Below are 20,384 nucleotides of genomic sequence, written 5' to 3'. Positions count from 1 at the left end.
TAAACTATAAGCACATTCACTGCCTGCCTGCACCTTTCTTTATGTCTGGACTTTTACCCCCTCACCTGCTGTTCTCATTCCTCAGACTCTGCCCTGCTTTGGCCCTTGGATGTGCCCCAGTCACCTCCTGCTACAAGGCAGAGTCCTGACGCAGGATGCTCTCCCATGGTGGATAATTAGCTGGAAATGGCAGAGACCATGGCAGAGGAAAACCGTAAAAGATGTTCCAGAAGAAGACTGAGGATGAACTCTGCAATAGGGAGAGGCTTCTGTTTCTCCCCACTTCTGCTGAGGATACACCTCACCCGGGCAGCAAGGTGCTGCTATATCTTCCCTGGACAAGGCACGCTGAGAACAGCTTTTCCCTGTGCATGGGTACAAAGTTGGACATTGCTGGCTGACTCCTTAAGAGCAGTCCACAGTAGCAGAACTGCAGATTTAGGTAAAATTTTAAAGCATTTTAAGGTTCTGCAGAAGAACATGAAATTTTTCAGCCAAACTCTGCTCCTGCCTGGGCTGGAAGGACCATAACGAAGGCATCAAAAGGCTTTTATTTTAGGTCTTGGATGCTGAACACAAATGCAAGACTAAAAGACTTGCTAAAAGAAGTCTTCATCTGTTAAAAAATCTCCAGTATCCCTGGGTAGGCTACTGTAGGTTTTCCTCACTTTAAAATCTATTCATCCCCAATTATCTAAATTAAAGTTAGTATTGCCTAAAAAATTCATTACCTTCCCTACAGAGGAAGAGCAATCTTCTGTGACCTTTTGTGCATCAAATCACCTCTACCATGTCCTCTTCCCCTACTTTTCCCTCTGACAAAACAAAAGCCAACCTTTGTAGTAGGACACATTATTCTGACCATGTTTTGTTGCCATTGTTTTCCTATGGATTCTCTCCATGCTGTATCTTTCCTAACATGCAGTGCCCCAAATTATAAGCTGTAGCTGAATCAAGGCTTCTCCAGTGCCAAATGGAGCAGAATTTACTCCTTTAGTGGAAAGCATGCCTGGAACGGAAGATGCCCTTTCTTTAGATGCAACAACATCCCACAGTAGCCATCCACTCTGACTGAGCTAGAGTCAGACCAGAGGCATCTCCAGGTAGGACTGTGGATTTGGTAGAGCAACTTGTTCATGTACCTGGTAGAGGTGGAAACAGGGAACGTTACGAAGGAAGAGGATTCTCATCTGCCCGACTCAGCAGTGCCAGCCTGGATGTGCCTGTTGGGAGAACTAGTCACAGGGAAGGTGCGTGTAGAAGCAAAACATGGGAAAATTGGGCATGGCTAATGGATGCTGGGCAGGTTGGGGTATTTAATAAGTTAAGGGGGCATGGTGGCAACGTTGTGCAAGTTTAGTGGGCATGGTGGTACTCGGTTGAAGGTTGGACCAGATGATCTTGGAGGTCTTTTCCAACCTTAATTGAGATCAATAATTCTCCATTGTTCATACTTGCCAATTTATGGTAACATAATGATTTTAAGGGGGCATTTAATAAATGAAGACACTACAGGAAGGCAGAAACAGCTAGTAGATATAGTTCCACTGTTTTACTTCTCGGGGATAGTACAGGCCGTAACGAAAGGAAGTATTTTGCTAAGCACTCACTTCTTGCAGAAAAAAAAAATAAATTAAATGCCTCGGGCGGCCTGATTTGAAAACACGTGAAGAAAGCGGAAAGCGCTTCCTCAGCTACCGGAGGTGACATCCCGCGCCGGGACGCCTTTAAACGGCTCCCTGAGAACTTCCCCGCCGGCGACAGGCCGGTGCCTCTCCGAGAAAACCTGAACGAGAACTCGGGTGACCCCTTCCGAGTAGCAGAGCTGCAGGGCGGGAACAACCCGGCACCTCCCGAGCGGCGGCGGTGGCAGGGATTCAGCCCACCGGGAGGGCGAGCGCCTTCCACGGGCTGCGAGCCGACGCTCCCCCCACACTCGGGGGGAGCCCGGCGTGAGCCGGTCGGTACCGGGGCGGTGCCCGGTCGGTGCCGGGGCGGCGCCCGGCGCTCCCTGCGGGCGCAGCTGTCACTGTCAGGGCTCCGGCGAACCGGGATCCCGGCCCCTCGCACGGGGAATCCCCCAGCCTCGCCCCCGCAGCCAATCGCCGCGCCGCATGCAAATCACGGCCGCGCCCCGGGCCAGTGGGAAGGGAGCGGGGCGGGGAGGCGGTGCCCCGTTGGATGGCGGGGAGGGCGGTGAGGACCAATGAGACGGCGAGGCGGGCGGGGCGCGCCCCGGGGGCGGGGACATGCAAATTTAGTTTGAAAAGAGGGCGGGAAATCCGAGTTTCGCGGGAGGCCCTTGGCGCGTAACCCGTCTCCTTTCCCTTCATTCATTGTCAGCAGCCGCCGCTTCCTGGAGCCATTTTCCAGCCGGCCCCACACAGCGGGAGCGGCCCCGCTCCATCCGCCGCATCTGCCCGCCCCGCCGCCTCCGTCCCCCCCCGGCGCCCCGTATCCTGCAGCCGGGCCCCCCCCGGCACCCGCAGCCCCCAGTATTTTGCGCGGGGCCTCGGCATCGAGGAGGAAAGCAGCTGGGAAGGCCGGGGGGGGAGGAGGGACGGGGGGGAGGAGGAGACGCGGCTGCGGGGACAGACCCGGAGGGAAGGATGAGAAGGGGACTCCAGCCGCCGGCCCCGGCAGCAGCAACGCCGCCCGCGCCGTCCACGGACTCCAGAGCAGCCCCCGCCGGCTTCCCGGCCCGCTTTGCCGCCGGCACCTTCATCCAGATCCGCAGCACCGGCGCGGCGGCGGGGGCGCCCTGTGTTGTCTCCTCCTCCGCCGCCGCCGCTTCCCAGGCTCCCGGTGCCTTTGCCCCGGCGGCGGATGGGGGCCAGCCCGCTGGCAGCTCGCTGTACTGCACCCCCCACGGACCCGCCGGCAGGACGGCGCTGCTGCAGCCCGCTCTCGGCAGTGGCGGAGGCCGCCCCCCGGTAATTTTGTGTTTTCCCCCCGTCCCCGCGGGGAGGGTGAAGGGGACGGGGGGGGATCCCGCTGCCGGCCGGGCCCGGGGGGCGGGCGGGGTGCGGGGGGGAGGGCAGGAAAGGCGGAGGCAGCGCTTTGTTGCAATAAACTTTCCTGCCTCCTTCCCACCCCCCGCTGCCGGGTCTTATTGAAAAGGAAAAGAAAAAAAAAAAAAGGAGGAGAGAGAGAGAGAGAAAAAAAAAAAAAAAGAGGGGCAAAAAATAATAATCGCCCGCCACGTCCCGCCGCACGGGTGCAAGGAGCGAGCAGGCGGCGGCGGGGAAGGGCCCCGGTTCCCGCGGGGCGGGGGGCCGGGCCGGGCCGTGCCCCGCCGGTGTCTCCGCTCACCCCCGGAGCCGCCGGTGACGTCTGGCACACGTGCGCCGAGGCCGCGGCTGTGACTGGGAGCCGGGGCGGGCGGGGAGGGGGACGCCGCTTCCTCCTCCTCCTCCTCCTCCTCCTCCTCCCTCTGGCCTGGGACAGCCCGACCGCCGGCCGGCTGCCCCCGGCCCCCGCCGCGCTCCGAAATGCCCCTGCAGCAGGTCAGTGACTCGTAGGGCGGCGGCGAGCACCAACCCCCTCCTCCCCACCTTTAAAATTGACGCCCCCCTCCTTAAAATTTATGCCCCCCCAAAAAAAAAAAAAAAAATCCGCCTCCCCCACTCGTGGGGTTTTCTTTGTCCTCGCTGATTTCGGGTGTGCGCTTGGCCCTCGTGGGCTCCGCCGAGTTGGAGAGTGGGGGAGGGCGCGGGGCATCCCCGCCGGGCGGGGGTCGTGGACGTCGTGAGGGGCTCACCTGCCCTCCCCCCCGGCCTCTGCGACCCCCTCCCGGCGGCATGGGATCGCTGTACTCCTTCCCACCTCTTCCCCTCCCGCCCCGGTGCGCCCCTGCCTGGGCAAAAGGGGTTTTAACGCGCCTCCCCCCCCACACCCTTTCTCTCCCCTGCATCCAGTCGATGATGGTCCAGGTATGGGATGGTGCTGTAATTCTGAAATACTTCTGGAAGAGCTTTGAGAACAGCTGGGAAACCGGTGAGGAGAACAGGAGCTGCTTCTTGCATGGGTTTTTGCAGGTGTTGGTTGCTGAGCTAGTCATGGAAGTTTCAAGGCTCATCAAATCTCATCCAAAGCTTTTTTTATTATTATATTTTTATTTTTAAAATAAGCATCTTTGCGGTAAAAGATAATTGATTTTTTTTTTTGTGCTCTTGGTCTTCAGCATATCCTAATAGCATTCACTGTCAAGCAGGCTGCTTCAGGCTACTTTGTAAATATTTGGCTGTCCTGTGCGAAGGTTGATTCCTAGAAGGTGATGGTAAGCGAATTCAAAGAGGAGCATATGTTACACGATGATTCTGGGAGAATAATTGTACAGGCTTTTTTGGCTTTGTGGGAGGGATGTTGATGTCACAGGAACTCCTAAAATTTCTCATTAATGGGTGCAAGAAGACGTTCATGTGTGGTTTTAGTAGTTTTATTTGTTATTATTTTTTTAATATAGATACTGTTCACCTCTGAAGGGAGGAACTCCTGGCCATAAAAACCTAGGAAGGCTTCTTTCCACCTTAAAGATTTGGAAGCAGGAAGGAGATTTAGGGCTCTACCTGCAAAAAAGTCCTCATGCAAGCTGTGAGTTTGTCATATACCCTCAGCCCCTGTACGAACTTTGGGAAGAGATGTGGGATGGAGAAGGAAGAGAGTGGTCAGGCCAGCGGTATCTACAGCCTCTGGCTGGCACCCTCCCAGGGCGATAACACATCCATGGCACTCACCAGGAAAGGGACTCTGCATCCTGCTCTGCCCTGACAGCCCTGTTCTCGTGAGTGCCCCTCTTGGGGCTGTGCTGGTTTGCTGCAGACCCATCTTTTGGGAAGTCAGGCTGAAGCACCCTAGTGTTCCACCCTGTCTTTCTGCTCCATGAACTGCTTGGCAGGGAGATGATCCAGCCCTTTCACAGTTCTCTGGTTTCCAACTAGTTTTCTTCAAAACTTGTAGAGCATTTTCTGGGACTGGGAGAAGAGGGTATTTCCCCCTTAGTTACTAGCAGAGCATTTTTGAGAAACTGTTATTAAGGACTTGTGAGAGGAGCAAGAAAACAGTGGGTAGTTGAGGCAGTGATCTCAGGTGAGTAGCACCGATATAAATTTGGCTCGTGATTAGTTGAGTTGCAAGTAGTGGATGGGTCCGAGACACCCCCAGCTGAAAACAAGGCCCTGCTATGCAAAAGATGGTAGGGATAAGTCTAAATTTTGACCAGCACACCTGCAATGATTAGGGTTATGAAAATACTCCTAGCTTTGCAGATGTAACTGCCCTGGCAACCCACCCATTGCTTCTAAATATAAACTATGGTATGACTGGAAAAGTGTCAGTACAGCAGTATAGTTTAGGTTGTTCAGAGAGGTGGTTGACTATATGAGCAAATGGAAAAGGTTCTTTGGCCAAAGTGAGCTGCTTCCGCCCTGGGAATTTGTTAGTTGTTTTATCTGTGATTGTGTATGTGTAACTCTGCTGGAAAAGCCTTGAAAAGTGGCTTAGTCCATAACAACGGGAATCTACAGCCCTGCACAGATGAGAACGTGCACGCTCCTCTGTTTCCAAAGCATGTGACTATCCAAAACCTGTTCTTGCTGCCGCCTGTTGTGGTGGATCCTGCAGCTGAGGGTCACTAACTGGGCTCTTGTACCCTGGTGAGCCCGGGCTCCAGGAGGCTGTGACCAGGTCTGCCCACCCTTTCAACCTGAGGAGCTCTTGCATGATTCCTGTGGAGTTAATAGAAAGTGTTACCGGTTGAATCTGAACTCCTGCCATGGCTTAAACACAAGCGGTAATGAAGAATTAACCCTTGCAGAACAAACCATCGGCCTGTGCTCCTGGGGAAGGCCCAAGCATCCTCCCCTGCTCTCCTGCACCCTGCTACAGGCTGGTGCCTCTTCCCTTCTGGGCTCTTGGGATTCCCACAATGGAAAATTAACCCTGACCTAAATAAATAAAGGTTTTCTGCTGGGCAAGCAGGTTGAACCAGCTAATGGCAGGTCTGGGAAGCGCCAGGGACCATCAAGAGAAAGTGGTGGCCACGGATATGACACAGGAGTAGTGACGTGGTGCCGTTTTGGTGTCAGTGAGTTTGTGGATCAACTTGGATCCCCATGAAAACTCAGGAGAAATTAGTGTTTGACGAGGTACCTTTAAAGCAGTCTCGCTGGTGTTGCCTTTGCACTTGGTGTGAGAAAGTCACTACCATTTGCAAATCCCAGTACTCAAAAATGGGGCTGCTATAAAGGCAAGCTGTTCAAAATGTTCCTAATTCAAATAGTGGAGAATTTCTTACTGTCTTTGGGTTATAAAGATAAGCCTTTAAGAAGAGGGCCATTTTCTTAGCCATGAGAAAATGCTTAAATGGAGACACCACCCACATGTTAAGTCCTTTTTAAAAGGGGCTAAATCCTCTTAACAACAATATCTTTAGAGAACTCCTGTGGCCTTTAGATGACATGAGCGGTGGAGAGGCTGGTTCGGCATACTTCAGAAGGGGGCAGGAGGATTTACATTTCCAAACTGAATACTTAGTACCTCTCTCATTTTTCTGCTGGTTTAGAAAGCACCTCTTCCTTCCTCCCTTCTTCTCAGCAAGTCACAGCTGGAAAGGGAGAAAAATGGGATAACCCACAATTTTTCTGCTAGGTGTTATATAAAGGAGCAAACCAAATAGGACATTAATAATGAGCAAGGAATTAAAGTATTGGAGAAGAACATGTAAGTTGCATAAGGAAGTGGGCAGTTAACTCTAGGAGCTTTTCTTTATTTTGCAGGAATAAAAATGTTTGTATGTGAAGACACAGGTGTTTTCGTCTTCTGACCCATTTTCATATTTCTTTGCCTGATAGTTTGTGTTACTAGAAATGAATGCTAGCATGAGTCTGGGACGTTTGGTTTTTGAATACCATTTAAGGGAATTTCTTTTGTTTAAATCCATCTCCTCCAGCAACAGGCTGCTTCTGAGCCCAAGGAGGTACCATGTGGTCCTTTGGCACAGCTGTCTGAGGAGAATTCAATCCTGATTGCCCCAACCATGCTGACAAACATCTTGTGGAAAGAGAGCATCCTAGTAAAACCCTACAGGAACAGCCTGTGGCTTACTGATGGTGGCTTTGCTACCCTTGCACAGAGTCTAGCTGTGCTGGTGTGGCTCCATCTGCACCAGAACTACTGAGTATGGTAGCCCTGTGATGATAAGGGCTTTTGGCAGGGTTCCCTGAACAGCTGAGGCACTCAAAGGCTTTACTGTTGCTGGAAGTAGGTTTACTTCTCTCTCACTGTCTCCTCTGTTTCATTGCCTTTGCTCTGCCCATGGCCAGGCCATGTTCTTCCCCTACTAGTGTGCTTGGAGAGCATCTGGCAGGGGTGACAGGTTGGTTTTCTGCGGCTTTAACGAGATAAAATAGCTGAATCTGAGCATTAGGTCTGGCATGCATCTTGGGCCCAGGATAAAGTGAGTGAGATGAGGGAAGGAGACAGGAGATTTCCAATGCACTAGTGTTGAGGTGCTAAATTGGCTCACCAAGCCTCCATTTTCTGGTGTTGGTCTTACCTGTTCTCGCTATGAATCTCTTTTCCTTGTGCCATCAGCCTGCTTACCAAAAAGCTGGATGGGGTCACTTTATGGCCAGTTAATTCTTCTGTAGAGGCTGCTTCACCTGGTTGAGCAATTAAAGGCATTTTATTTCCCCTCATTTTATCCCAGGTGTGTTGATGCTGCTCTGTTAATTTTTACACAGCGCTCATCTGTATGTGCAAGCATTTAAAAGGAAAATAATCTTTAAACTTAGGAGCAGCTTTGGTTTGCAAGATGAAGGGTTCTCCCACTACTTCTCTGAGTATGACTGTGGCAAACATTTGAGGAAAGAACACAAGAAGGGATTTGCACAGGACAGCCCTTGCTTCAGGGGAGCACTTCCTTGGTGGAAGGCTAAAATGTGTTTTATAGCTACCAGTGGCCTGTGATTTTTGTCTAATCCCTGTTTGAATATAGCTCTAGGTATGACCTTACATAACAATAGGTTCTGTCTATGATTTAGCTGTCTTGTATGAAAGAAAAAAACCAATTCTCTTTGTTTCTGCCTTTTTTTTTTTTTTTTTTTTTCATTTTGAACTTGCTGTCTCTAGTGTTCCTGGGTGATCCTAGATATTAGGGTAGGGAAAAATGATTTTCTGATATGTTTCTCTGCACAGTTTATGATAAATTATCTTCTGTCCTCAGATGTCTTCTCCAAGCTGAAGAGAGATAGACCATTTCATTTCTCCTGAAATGAAAGTCATTAATGTTGAAATAAAGATGTCCTTTATAAAGGAACCACATGAGTGTGAAAACAAGCATGTCTGTTAGTTGGGAGCTTTTACTTGTGAAACTTTTGGGGATTGGCAGCTTTGAAGGATGTTTTGAACACATGGTAGACCCACTTTGCAGGCCTAGCAGGAGCCAGAGGCCTTTTCAGACCCAGCTTGTTTCACAAGATCTTAACCTGGCCCTGGGCAGAGGAATGGGCGGTCTAGAACAGAGGGTATAAGTGGTCATGACTTCTGTAGGAATGATTCACTGTGAAGTGTAGGGTGCAAAAAGGAAAGCAAAGTAGCACCATTTCTCTTTGGACCCCCTGTCCTGTGCAGGCCAGTGGGTCTGATGTGGTTGCAGGAGGGGCATTCAGCCCATCCCTTCTGTCGGGGGCTCCAAGGGAGAGACTGGGGGATGCCAAACAAATATGTGAGCTTGTCTTGGTAGCTTCAAGTATGGCATCTTCCAGGTTTCACTTCCGGAGGTGTGTGTTGGGCTGATGGCCATGGCTGGTACTGGTGTGGAGGGGCAGGAGCATGCTCAGGCTTTAGTCCTGGCTTGTGGAGGAGCTTCCTGCTAAGGATGGGTCTGAGGCTGTGGCTTCAGCTTGGGTGGGTTTTTTGCACCAGTGGTGATAACACAGATGCAACCCTGCCCAGTGTGGAGCTTCAGCAGATGGAAAGCTCTTAGAGGAACTAAATCTCCAGCTTTTATAGACTCTGCAAATAATCTCATTTACAGCTGGCAGCACTGAGTGCGTATGTATGGTGGTAACTCTCATCCTTACAAATGACTAAGTTGGACTTCAGGCTTTGTTTTGGCTGGCAGAGTTAATCACTTCCTGCATTATTTTTCAAGAGCAGGACTGTGTTTGTAGTTCTGGGGAGAAGAAATCCCCATAATTTTCCCTGGGGCCAGTGGTGTGCAGTGGGAGGGAGGCTACCTGAGTCTCTGGGATGGGGCTGCTGCAGTGCTGGAGGTGCTGCTGGTGAGGTATTTGCACTCTCTTTCAATTTCAGTTCTGTTTGAAGACAGGCTTGGCAAAATTGCCCAATTTATCACATCTTTAAAAAGGAACTATTTCACTTCTGTTTTCCTCAAGTAAGTTAGTCCAAAACCACCCTTGGAAGTGCTATGCCTGGCATGGGTGTCTCCTGAAGTACTGTGATGTCTGTTTGGATGCTGCTGCTATTTGCAGGATCTAGTGGCATTCGTGGAGTTCTTAATGCTTTGTGGGCTCAATGTGAAGTGTGGTAAATATTTCCATCTGCAAGCCCTGTAAAGAGAGAAGGCAGGAACTTGACTACGTGTTGATTAAACCGGAGCATATTGAAAATGGCCTCTGTGTAGTAGGAGTGTACTACTTAATGCATTTTAGACTGCCTTTTATACATATATGAATGCATAGCAAATGTGTTGTTTGTTTGCAAACTGAACTTGCCTAAGGTTAATGGTATGTGTCATGAGTCTCCTGTCCTACTTATGAATGGGAACAGTTGTTGACCTGACCCGTTACAGTGTGAAAACTAACATGCTAACTCTGCCACCGCTGCGTGTGCATGCCCTGCAGCTCTCAGGCTTTTTGTGCTGAAGGTCTTTTGCCTAGGCTAAGTTAGGAGTCGGAAGTGGAGCACTAAGGATCACCTTTTCAGAATCAGCTCTCATCTTTTCTGTGAGTGTGCTAAATTATGTGCGCAAGTATGGCTTTTCTTTATTCTTGCCTCTAAAAGTAAAACCAGTCCCCTGTTTCACTGCTTTGTTTAAGTAGGGGATTTAATTTGATCACCTGCAGCTACTGTCAGGATTTCATCCAACTTGGATGTGGCTGCATTTACACCCAGAAGTGTCCACTGCCTAAGGCTGATGACATATCAGACCCTTTCTTCAAGGGTCTAGGACCTGATTTTTAACAAGATAGTGGGTGTTTCCTGTGATGCACAGTTGCAGTACTGCAGATATTGGGTCCTTGGTATCTTGAGCTTTATGTGAACAAGTCACTGTTAAAAGCAGAGTTGCTATTATTTTGCCTTTCATTTCTGTGTCTTTACAACAGAATTTTACAATCTCATCACATAGACATTGCAAGACACCAGTTGTTTTGCAAAGATCTAATAAAAACCTGTAGAAAACATGTAAGCAACTATTTTTGGTATAAATAAATTGTATTGGGAAACTGGATAACAAGATTACAACCTTGGCTGCTTCAGCTCCAGCATTCCTGCCCCAAGTTATGGTATGCATGTGTTGGTTATGTATGCATAGATTCTAAAAGTAATTTTCATTAATGAACTTCTTGAAAGAATTTCTCCTCTTTACCATGCTATTCTGGTTTTTGGTGGTTTTGCTTGTTGTACAGCTGTTGGTTCAAAGGTTGTTGCATATTGCATAACTTAATGCTAGAAAGGGGGGTGGAGGAAGAAACTCATTGGCAAACTTCCTTCCTTGTTAATTAAGGTGACATTAAAAGTCTCTGGTCTAGGACTCAATGGTGCACGCCATGCAGTGTGAGAGTCCAATTCTTATATAGCACGTCAAGCTTATTGGCGCACTCTACTAGTTTGCTCTGAATATAACTTTGTCTTAATTTTGGTTCTATCGGTTAGTTAAAATCTTACTAAAATTGGAGTGCAGTAACAGACATATTTTCTTGCAAGCCACTGAATCTGCACTGTAGGATTTAATGTTTTTTACACATTTTAAAGTACAGATGTAATTTTAGAGTGAAACACTTCTCCATAGGGTGAGTGTACTATGCTGTCTATAAAAGCTTTCAAATTTGCCTTTCAAATGTTGTTCAGAAACAAACTGGCATGTAGACTTGCTTGCATCCCTCATTCCTAGAGTCCCATTTATGAGGTGTCATCTGGTAAATATCAGGTCTGGAAGTAAAAATGTAACCTCTTGGCTCAGCAATTATTTTGGTGCAGTCCATTTATGTTGACAATAGGCTTCTGACTTTTTGGAGGCTACCACAGTGTAAGCAGATAAGTATATGAAAAGTACAAAAAGGTGCACAGAAAGGGTTTCATCTTGTACCATAGGTGGGATGGCAGTCTCTGTGTATCTGGTTGTCTACCATGGCTTAGATGGGATATTAGGAAAAGGGTCTTCACCCAGAGGGTGGTTGGATGCTGGAACAGGTTCCCCATGGAAGTGGTCACAGCACCAAGCCTGACAGAGTTCAAGAAGTGTTTGGACACGTCTCTCAGGCACAGGGTGTGACTCTTGGAGATGGTCCTATGCAGAGCTGGGAATTGTTCTTGATGATCCTGTGAGTTTGTTCCAGCTCAGGGTATTCTATGATTCTTATGGAGTAATGGTTTTAAACTAAAAGAATGTAGATTTAGACTAGATATAGGAAGTTTTTTACAGCAAGGGTGGTAAAACACTGGAATAGGTTGCTCGAAGAGGTGGTAGATGTCCATTCCTGGAAACACTCAAGGCTGGGTTGGGGGTCTGAGCAACCTGATCTAGTTGAAGATGTCCCTGCTCACTCAGAGGGATTGGACTAGATGACCTTTAAAGCTCTCTTTCAACCCAAACTATTTTATGACTCTGCTGGAAAATACATACTCTAAGGAGCAGATCCGAAGGGTTTACTGTGTTCTCTGAGTGCTTCTGCAATGGAAACTGGGTTTTCCTTCACCTTCTGCTTGGGTGATTTTAACATCTGCTGTTTTTAAAGTTGTTTTTCCAACCAGGAATGCTAGAAATTGAATTATGTGCAATTAAAATGCCTTGAGTAATGCTAGTAACCTAATAGTGCCTTCAGAACTTGTTTTCTTGTGCTGCTAATTCTGGAATTAAATGGCAATTGCCATGTATATATTCGGGTGCTATTTTGCCTTGCCAGCGTTGTGTTTTTAGACAGCGTTGGTCCCACACATTGACAGTCAGTTTTTTGTCCCCATACAGTAAGCTAGTTCACACTTTGTCTAATGTCTTCGCATAGCGGGAATTGATGTTGGTTACAGCTCTCACAGAAGGCTTTTGTGTGGCGATATCTGAAAGCTGTCTTGTTGGAGCTTTTATCAAGGCTATTGCAATGAGGCCATTATCCCTGCTCGTGGAAAACATAGATATTCGCAGAAATTTTTGTAATAATGCTTAGTAAGTGGCGCGCTGGTACAGAGTGACAATGCTGGAGTGGTACAGAAATAATACCCGAGGTGGCAGCCGTGCTGCGGCAGGGAGTTATCTGTCCCTGCAGGCTGGGGACAGGGTGGGAAGGGAACCCCGCGCAGGGCAGACGGAGGGTGGTGATCAGGGCTATCGCAAGCACGAATAATCCTGGCCGTCGGCTCAGCAGAATAAAGTTTTACTTTTCATGGTAAGAGTTTTATCGAGCTGGCTCCAAGTAACCCAGATCTAAATTGCTGTATAACGCTTCTGCACCTTGCACTTTTTTGGGGTGGGTTCTTTTTCTTTTTTTTTTTTTTTTTCTTCATCTGCGCAGTATCTGTAGCCGAAAAGTGTATCTTGGGAGTTATGTAAAACTGTGAGTAGGGTGAGAGGAAGCTGAAACTTCACAACCCGACTGTAGTACTCTTAAGCACAAAGCTCTTGAGCCAGTAGAAAAGACAACTTACTACTTGAGGTGGGTGCAGGGAGGGCTTTAAAAATTATAATAGCATTTTCACTGGCTTCTTTGTCTCAACAGTGGGTATTTCACTGGGTTTATTCTCTTTTTCCCTCAGGAATTAGGAGTTAGAAGAAGCTCTCTTTTTTTGTAAAACACAGTGTCCTGAAAGCATAAGCAAGTTGCTCATTTTCTCTCTGGTTCTTAATCATAAGAGCTGCCTTGATGATTTTTCCCACCTCAAATTAGCAGTTTATTTATAACATGCTAATGTTTTGCATGCCCGTCGGTATTACTGTTCTGTCATGCTGAGCTGAGAATTGTTCTCTCGAAAACTGACACTGAGAAGATGACATAAAAGAACATGAGAAATTGCATATGATAGAGAAAAATTCAGGTGGCTTTCGTATGACTGATTCATGCTTTCTATAAAATCACTTGAATTTCCTCTCCAGTTTTCTGTTGCTAGTCACATTTTTGTTGCTTGGTTTTATTTTTGCTTAAAAAAAAAAGTAATGACCATTGCCTTTTTGGCATTCTCATTACCCTCTTGTTCCTGCTGGCAAACTTCTCTGTAATCATCTTCCATGCAGTGCCACCAGCTGCCTTCTTGGACTGCAGGCAGAGGAGTGAAGAACTTCAGGGTGTCTTTCTCATGTGCTGCAGGGCCACTGTGGGAAGGTTCTTCCAGATCTAGGCATTAGCAGTATCCTTCCCAGTGGTCCTCTGCTTCAGCTGCTCTGCAGAAAGATGGGAGCGTTCAAAGTCCAGACCATGCAACATGGAATGTCTTGTGCGTGGAAAAGGGCAAAATAAAACACATTCCATGAGCTTCTGTGCTTGGAGCCATGTGCTTTGTAGGTATTTATGAGAAAGACAGTAAAGAAAGGTTCAAGATCATTTTGAGGCCTCCAATGTTGTGTGCTTGTGACCTGTTTTCTAAAGATGCTCTTCATGTTGCTGCTGGCCTTGGCATGCTGAAGTCCTTCCCTATTCTCGTCTTGGTAGCATCATGCTTTGCTGAATATGTGGGAAGTAAATGCAGCAGTAGTGAACAGGTTGCATTCTGTTGGCTAGATCTTAAGCTTAGGTACAGCCTTCTGTGGGCAGAGGTAAATTAGTAGTTATAATGTATTTTTTGTGGTGTTTGTTTGTTTTTAGGGGGACAGAAACCCCTTTTGCTGTGAAAGGAAATGTGCGGGGGGTTCCAGACACTGATATTTAATTAAAAAAAAGAAGAAAAGAGAAAAAAGAAAATCAAGCAAATCTCCCTTATTCATAGCCATATGCTCAGGATACTATCCTTAGTGTGATTTATTTGCTTCAGAATTAGGGAAGAGGGTTGCTAGGAAAGTAAGATGCATTCACTCCTTTTACCTTAAAGAATTTTATAAGGGCAATTATGATCTTACTCCTTTCTCCCCCTTTCCTAGTCCTGGAGAATAATCAATTCAGCAATAAGTCAGAGCAAGCAAAAATATGATTGTTCTCATCTGCATTGCAGAGACTAAGATGAACTCCTTTCTTTAAGGCTGAGGTCTTTCTGTCTTGAAGTGAATCAAGAGTTATTGAATCTTTACGTTTCAGTAAAAAAAGGGTCAGAATTTCAGCCTTTTTCTTTCCCCTTCATGTTTGTGTAGTTCTTGGGGAGTTTTTCACTACCCTTTAACTCTTTAGATGGCCTCAATGCCATTCTGAAAACATTTCCCTACTTCCTCCAAGATGGGGGAGCAGCAGCATTTGTACCAGACAGTGATTATATCTGTTGTAAGTACTTCATTTGAAGTGGAGAGGTGTGCCTTTCCCAGGTGTTTGAAGAGCTCAAGTTGCCTCAGCATGTGCAGAGCAGTCCCCAAACTCTGCTTAACCAGCAGTGAAGAAGGAAGGAATCTCCTTCACACCTTGCAGGGAGAAAACTCTAGGCATCTGTGAGGTGCTATAGTGTATCTAGCTAAAAATATCAGATACTTGAACTTACCTTACTGACTTGTTCAATGGCAATGCCTTGTTAAAATGGAAAAGGCAACAGCTCTGGAACGCTGTTAAACTTCTGGAACTTTCGTAATAGTACAATGATGGTGGGGTGGCACAAAGATCCCAGCAAACATACTTGCCCACCAGAGCCACACCAGCTTTCCCGCTGGTTGTGCAAGGGTAGCACGCCTGGAAGATAGCTCACCTTCCTGTAATGGCCCTGGAAGGTTTGCTTTCTTCCTGAACAGCTTGTGTCCGATACTTTGTCTAAATTCAGACCCTTTGGTTAATGTTGCTCAAATTGTATGAAAATGTATTGTTCCTTTTGTGGCAAAGTAATGCTGAAGACCTTCTTACAAGTATTTCGCCTCTCCCTGAGTGCCATACGTGATGCTTTTTGTCTTCTTTGTTGCTCTGCCTTGTGTTTGAGTGCCCCTCTATGACTGTGTGGGCATGAGCCCTAGCATGGAGTGGGTGCAGTGATCTTCCCAGCCATAAGCTTGAATTAAGAGTGTCTTAATGGGAGGGTACATGGTGCACTCTTCTCTGAGGGGGGAAAAAAAGGAGTGTGACTTAGTAGGTGCATTAGTCTGAATGGAGGTGGGTGTACAGGTCAGGGCTGATGCAGCAGCCTTACATGGGGGAGATCTCCCCTTACATGGGGGAGATCTTCATGCATGTCTCACCACTCCTGTGTGTCTGCACTTCACACATGTTAAGCCCAGAGTTTTTTTATAGTAATATTGATCAGGGCCAGGATTAGTTGCTTTCTTGTTCTTGTCTGTAACTGCATAGGGTAGAGAAACTTCAGCTTTCAGTTTCCTATTGCTTTTAGAGGTAGAGCTGAAATTCTGCTTTGGCTGTGGTATCCTGACCCGATTTTTCTCTTCAGAAAAATGGCCCAAAACGCAATATGCCAACTGTCCATTTTGCAATGAGCTTATCCTTTTTAGAAGACAAACTTAGGACCTTCTATTGTTGTGAGGAGCTACATTTACCAGCAAATGTTTGGAGTACCTGTGAGTTTGTGGAGATTGTCATCTTCAGATTTGATTGCTGAGGGAACAAGCTGCTAATCCTGCCACCAGGATCCTGCCATCAGGCAGCTTCACGTAATATCTTGGCAACAGCTGAGATTGGACTATCAGTCTTGGTAATGTGAGCTTCACATTGCAAAAGAACTGATGAAGGTTTTGGATTGCCTGGACAAAAAGACATGTCATATGCAGCCTTGGGCCTTGTGAGGGTTGAGCAGAAGGCCTTCTTGGGAACAGTGGTATGAAGTGTGAGCCGGGAATCCTGAGCAGCTGGGCTTCTGCTTCTCCGGTTTAACTAGCTGTTGTATCTCCCCTTGTATGGTGCAATTGCTTCAGTACCTTCACTAAGCAGTTTTATCCAGAATACCAATTTCAACAAAGCGGGTGGTTTGGTTTTTTTTTCAGGTTCAGTATTAAGATCTTTAAGAAAGCAGGCCAGTGAGGTGTTTCAGGTAAAGAAACTTTTAGAGTTGCAATAGGGAATTTTTTCACCTTACGGAGTGAAAGTGGCGATTTGAGCACGTGCCAGTTTGTCTTTCCAAAAGCTATGATACAGCTGAACCACAGTGGAAATCTGGAACTGTAACAACACTGCTTATAGGAAGTTTGACTCCCTGCATTTAACCACAAATGTGGTCAATCTTAGGAGAAGCAATAATGGAGGGGAAGAAAGGTGGTGGTATTTGATTAGCTTTGTTCTCTTTGTTTCCTGCAGAGCCTATGATGAACGCAGCTTCAACTGTGAGAAAAGTGTGATAATATTACTGACTGATGATTCCGGTTCCTTCCTTGATACACTTTGAAGATACTCTTTTAGGGTAGATATAACAAAACTTGCTTTCAGCATGTTAAATTCAATAGTCACATGCTATTGCTAAGCAGTTGTGTTGCTTGGTAAACTGGTTGGTATTTCTGAAGACCATAACACAGAGAAGATGATTAAATACCATGTCATAATCTTTTAGATGGTCACTAGCTTCATGCAGGGATTGACCTGCAAAGCAATTCAGTCATGATGGGTTTCTACAGGAGGTGAGGAACAGAGGTCTTCCCATTGCTCCTCACCATCATGCCCTAGACCGACATGATGGATTCATGCATTTCAGCAGCATGTGAATGGCTGTTTGTCTTGGACACTAAAATATCCTCCTGTTTCCTATCTGCATGTTCTTGGAAATGAAATATAATCTTCTCATAGCCAGAATAGCCTTAATTACCTGATGGGGTAGGAAGGAAAGTATGAATTGGGGACCAGGTCTGTTCTACTAGAAGTGCTTTCTGTGACAGAGGGGATTTCCTGGAACCATCCTGGGAGACACTTTTGAGCATGTGGTTTCACAGTCAGCTTACAGTGATCCAAGTTGATGCTGTCACAAATAGGGTCATGCTGCCCTCCCTCCCTGCTTTAGTGCCTGCCCTTGTACCTCCCTGTGCTCGCCAGACTGGGGACCTGCTCCAGCTGAAAGTTAACACTGGGTAAGTGATTAGTTTACAACCCAGCGATCTCCGTGGCCCAGCTGGCCCCATGATTGGGGTGGAGGTGGCTGGCAGAGGCTGCCCCCTTCCATGCCCTCTCCCCACACATAGGACGCCTCACTTCATGTGGCAACAGACCAAGAACCTCACTGCGTGTGTGACCTCAGCATCTCCTAGAAGCCAGTGGAGTTGTGCGTAACGAAAACCTAACAGATGGCTCTGTAAAGAAATAGGCAGCTTTTGTGCTGTTACTCACTGCTTAGGTTACCGAGGACGTGCAGCTGCCAGAGGCTTGCCGGCAGTGCCCAAGGGCTGAAGGAAACTCACACGCTCTACCTATCTCCCACTTTCAGCTTTGGAAGGCTTGGTGGCAGTTTAGTGGGTTACAGAGTACGTGGAGGAGTAAACATGGCTGAAAACATTCTCATTTCACAGAGGAAACCCATATTTGCGTAAACTGAGAATCTGCGTTCTCTCAGTGCCATTTGCACCATGCCTCGTACGCTCCGCTTCCAGTCCCTGACTGAGGCTCCCAGGCTACGTGTAATTTAATTACAGTCTGACGGCTGGCATTGAAGTAGGTGAAGATATAAATGTAATTTGTGCCTAGAAGTTATGCGTGTAGTGAACTTGCAGTACTGTAGGCCCTCTCCACGGTCATTGCTATCAGGGAATACCTCCTGAGGAAAGGCTGGCTGTGCTGCTTCGGCAGGTACGGTCGCTCTGACCGGGGCTTTAATGTGACTGATTGTTAACAGATGAAAGTAAAGGAGTTGTGGTCTTGCAGGAAAGGTCACAGAATCCCTGGAGATAGCAATTGCAATGGCTTTTACAACCAACAGCCGCAGCAACCACAGCTGAGTTTATGAAGTATATGAGTTTATGAAGGTGGGAAGGCTCCTAAGCTTCTGGAAAGATGAGTGGTAATGAATGCTGGTCATATGCAAAGTTTGTCAAGGAAGGTTGAGCTTCATGACTGCACTCCTAGCAAAGGCACTTTTCTGCCCCTCAAGTAGTGAGGTAAAGCCAGCCTACATGGCATTAGGAGCACCCAGGGCCCTGCTTATTCCACGCTGCTGCTGCAGAATTCTGCCTTTGTGACCAAAATACACCGCTGAATTTCAACTTTGACTTAAAAGGAGGTGTATCGTGGTTGTAAGGAAACCTCCACATACAAACTCAACTAGTGTGTAACTAACTCTGGGGACAGCCTGTAACTAATGGGGCTGCAAAATAGGAGTTATCGCTTTAATCTGTTTCCTAATTTCAAACATAATTTATCTCTCAATCCTTACACACACTGCCCACTGCCAGAAGCCTCAGCTCTCCCCTCAGTAGCTGCCAGAATTTCCATCTTTCTCCTAATACTTTCTTTAGCACCATTGTGCATTGAAACACTTGCAGGACAGTAATATGCAAAAGCTGTGTAGCATTCCTATTTATTTTGGAAGTCAATGTTTTACACAAGGAGCACTGTAACTCTTGCCATATTTACTTTCTTGTATTTAATTCAATAAAATGTATTTACCTGAAGTGGACACAAAATTTCCAGTTTGTGGTGGAAAGTGTAGGACCATGCTGCAAAACTTGTTCCAAGTTAACACAGAGTGCATGAGGGCTTCTTGCCAGTGCAAAGCGTGGGAGGAAAGTTGGGAGTAAGATGACTCTTGCTGCTATCATCAGCAGGCGCCTGTTGAAAGGGTAGAAATTATGGATGTCAAGGCAAGACAGCAGGTTTTTGCATTCTCTTGAGTTTGATACTTCCAAGACAAACCAATAACTGGCAAAGCAGGTTTCTTCCAAGACCATCTTTGCTTTAGCTTGGATAAGAACCTCCAGTCTCAGATAGTGAAATGTAATTGAGTTTTCTTGGGTAATCTTAGCTTTTCAGTTTGATTATAGTTTGGAATTAGGGTTGGGAAAAAAATTAGTGTAGAAGATGAGAATTGTTTTGAGAATCTATCATGCTTAAGGATTTTTAGCCATCTAACAAGCTTACAGACTGGTGGAGGCTTCCCATGGCTGTCCTAAGTTGTTTTACCTTTCCTCTGTCTGCTAAGAGAATAAGACTGTCCTCCTTCCTATCCATATACACAGGCTATTTTTGATCTTATTCCTTTCCATAATTATATGTAGCTTTTATAAATCTGTCTGGATGGAAAGCTCCCGTGTACTTTGGAAGGGCTTATTTGATCTAAATTTAAGGATGTCTCATGTCCAGTTGTGAAACTTGCTATTTTAGTTTGCCCTACCTACAGCTTTTACTAAAACAAGAGGAAAAGTATGAAAAGGAGAGACTAAAAAGTGTGTGAGAGGGATAAATGGGACTGCATTTGAAAATGAAAAGGATCAAGGTGTACTGATTATAAAAGAAAGTTACGGTTTCTGCGAAGAAGGCACAATTAAACCATATGGTCATTTATCTTCTGAACAGATTCAGGTACATTTGTGGAAGAATCCATGGACCTAAATTGAGTAGATAGATTTCTTCTCTCTTCAAAGTTATTTAAAGAAAGGAATTTTTAGTGCAGCCTTTAATAGGTGGTATTTTAGTGCTAGATTCCACTGGAAGACTTTTCCAGGCTTCTGGAAAATCCCATTTAGCTGTCTGTTGCCTATTGGACAGTTCTAATAACTGCATAGTTATACAGCAAGACAGGTAGCAAAAAGGAAAAGAGGGAGAAGGCAGCAGTGATAGAAGCCAAATGGACTTTCTCTAAACTTGAGGCTACAGTGACTGGAAATTAAAGCTCCTGAATAGACACGCGAGCTTCTGCTTTTGATCTGTCATCTCTTTTGCTTCTCTTCTAATGTTCTACTCTTCCAGTCTCATGCCAGCACCCATAAAAATTCCCAAACACTTGGGATGGCCAGCAGTCTTGAAATAACCCTTTTTGGAGGATTTAAGTAGTGTGCAATTATGAGGATGGAGTTCTGCATACAGCACTGCAAAGAGTACTTGCGATGTTTCCAAAAGTGTTTATCAGCACAGTTCTTCTCAGCTTCACCTTTCTTCTTTTCC

The 20,384-nt window shown here is 46.5% G+C and overlaps 1 protein-coding gene across 3 annotated transcripts in view; it reads left to right on the top strand.

The window, feature by feature from the left end:
* The first annotated feature begins 2,472 nt into the window (after nucleotides 1-2,472).
* Nucleotides 2,473-20,384, top strand: part of E2F3 (E2F transcription factor 3) — a 44,112-nt gene continuing 26,200 nt past the window's right edge. For 2 of the 3 annotated variants that reach the window (XM_027748308.2, XM_027748307.2), the window contains exon 1: nucleotides 3,437-3,506. In XM_027748308.2, coding sequence (XP_027604109.1) covers nucleotides 3,492-3,506 — 15 coding nt within the window. In that variant the 5' untranslated portion in view covers nucleotides 3,437-3,491. Of the gene's footprint in view, nucleotides 2,934-3,436; nucleotides 3,507-20,384 lie in introns of those variants that run through there. The other variant, XM_039386671.1, reaches the window with a different exon arrangement.

Source organism: Pipra filicauda, unplaced genomic scaffold, assembly GCF_003945595.2.
Source record: "Pipra filicauda isolate LSUMZ 115617 unplaced genomic scaffold, ASM394559v2 scaffold49_size4853605_pilon, whole genome shotgun sequence".
NCBI lineage: Eukaryota > Metazoa > Chordata > Aves > Passeriformes > Pipridae > Pipra > Pipra filicauda.
This window is presented reverse-complemented; position numbering and strand designations above follow the sequence as displayed.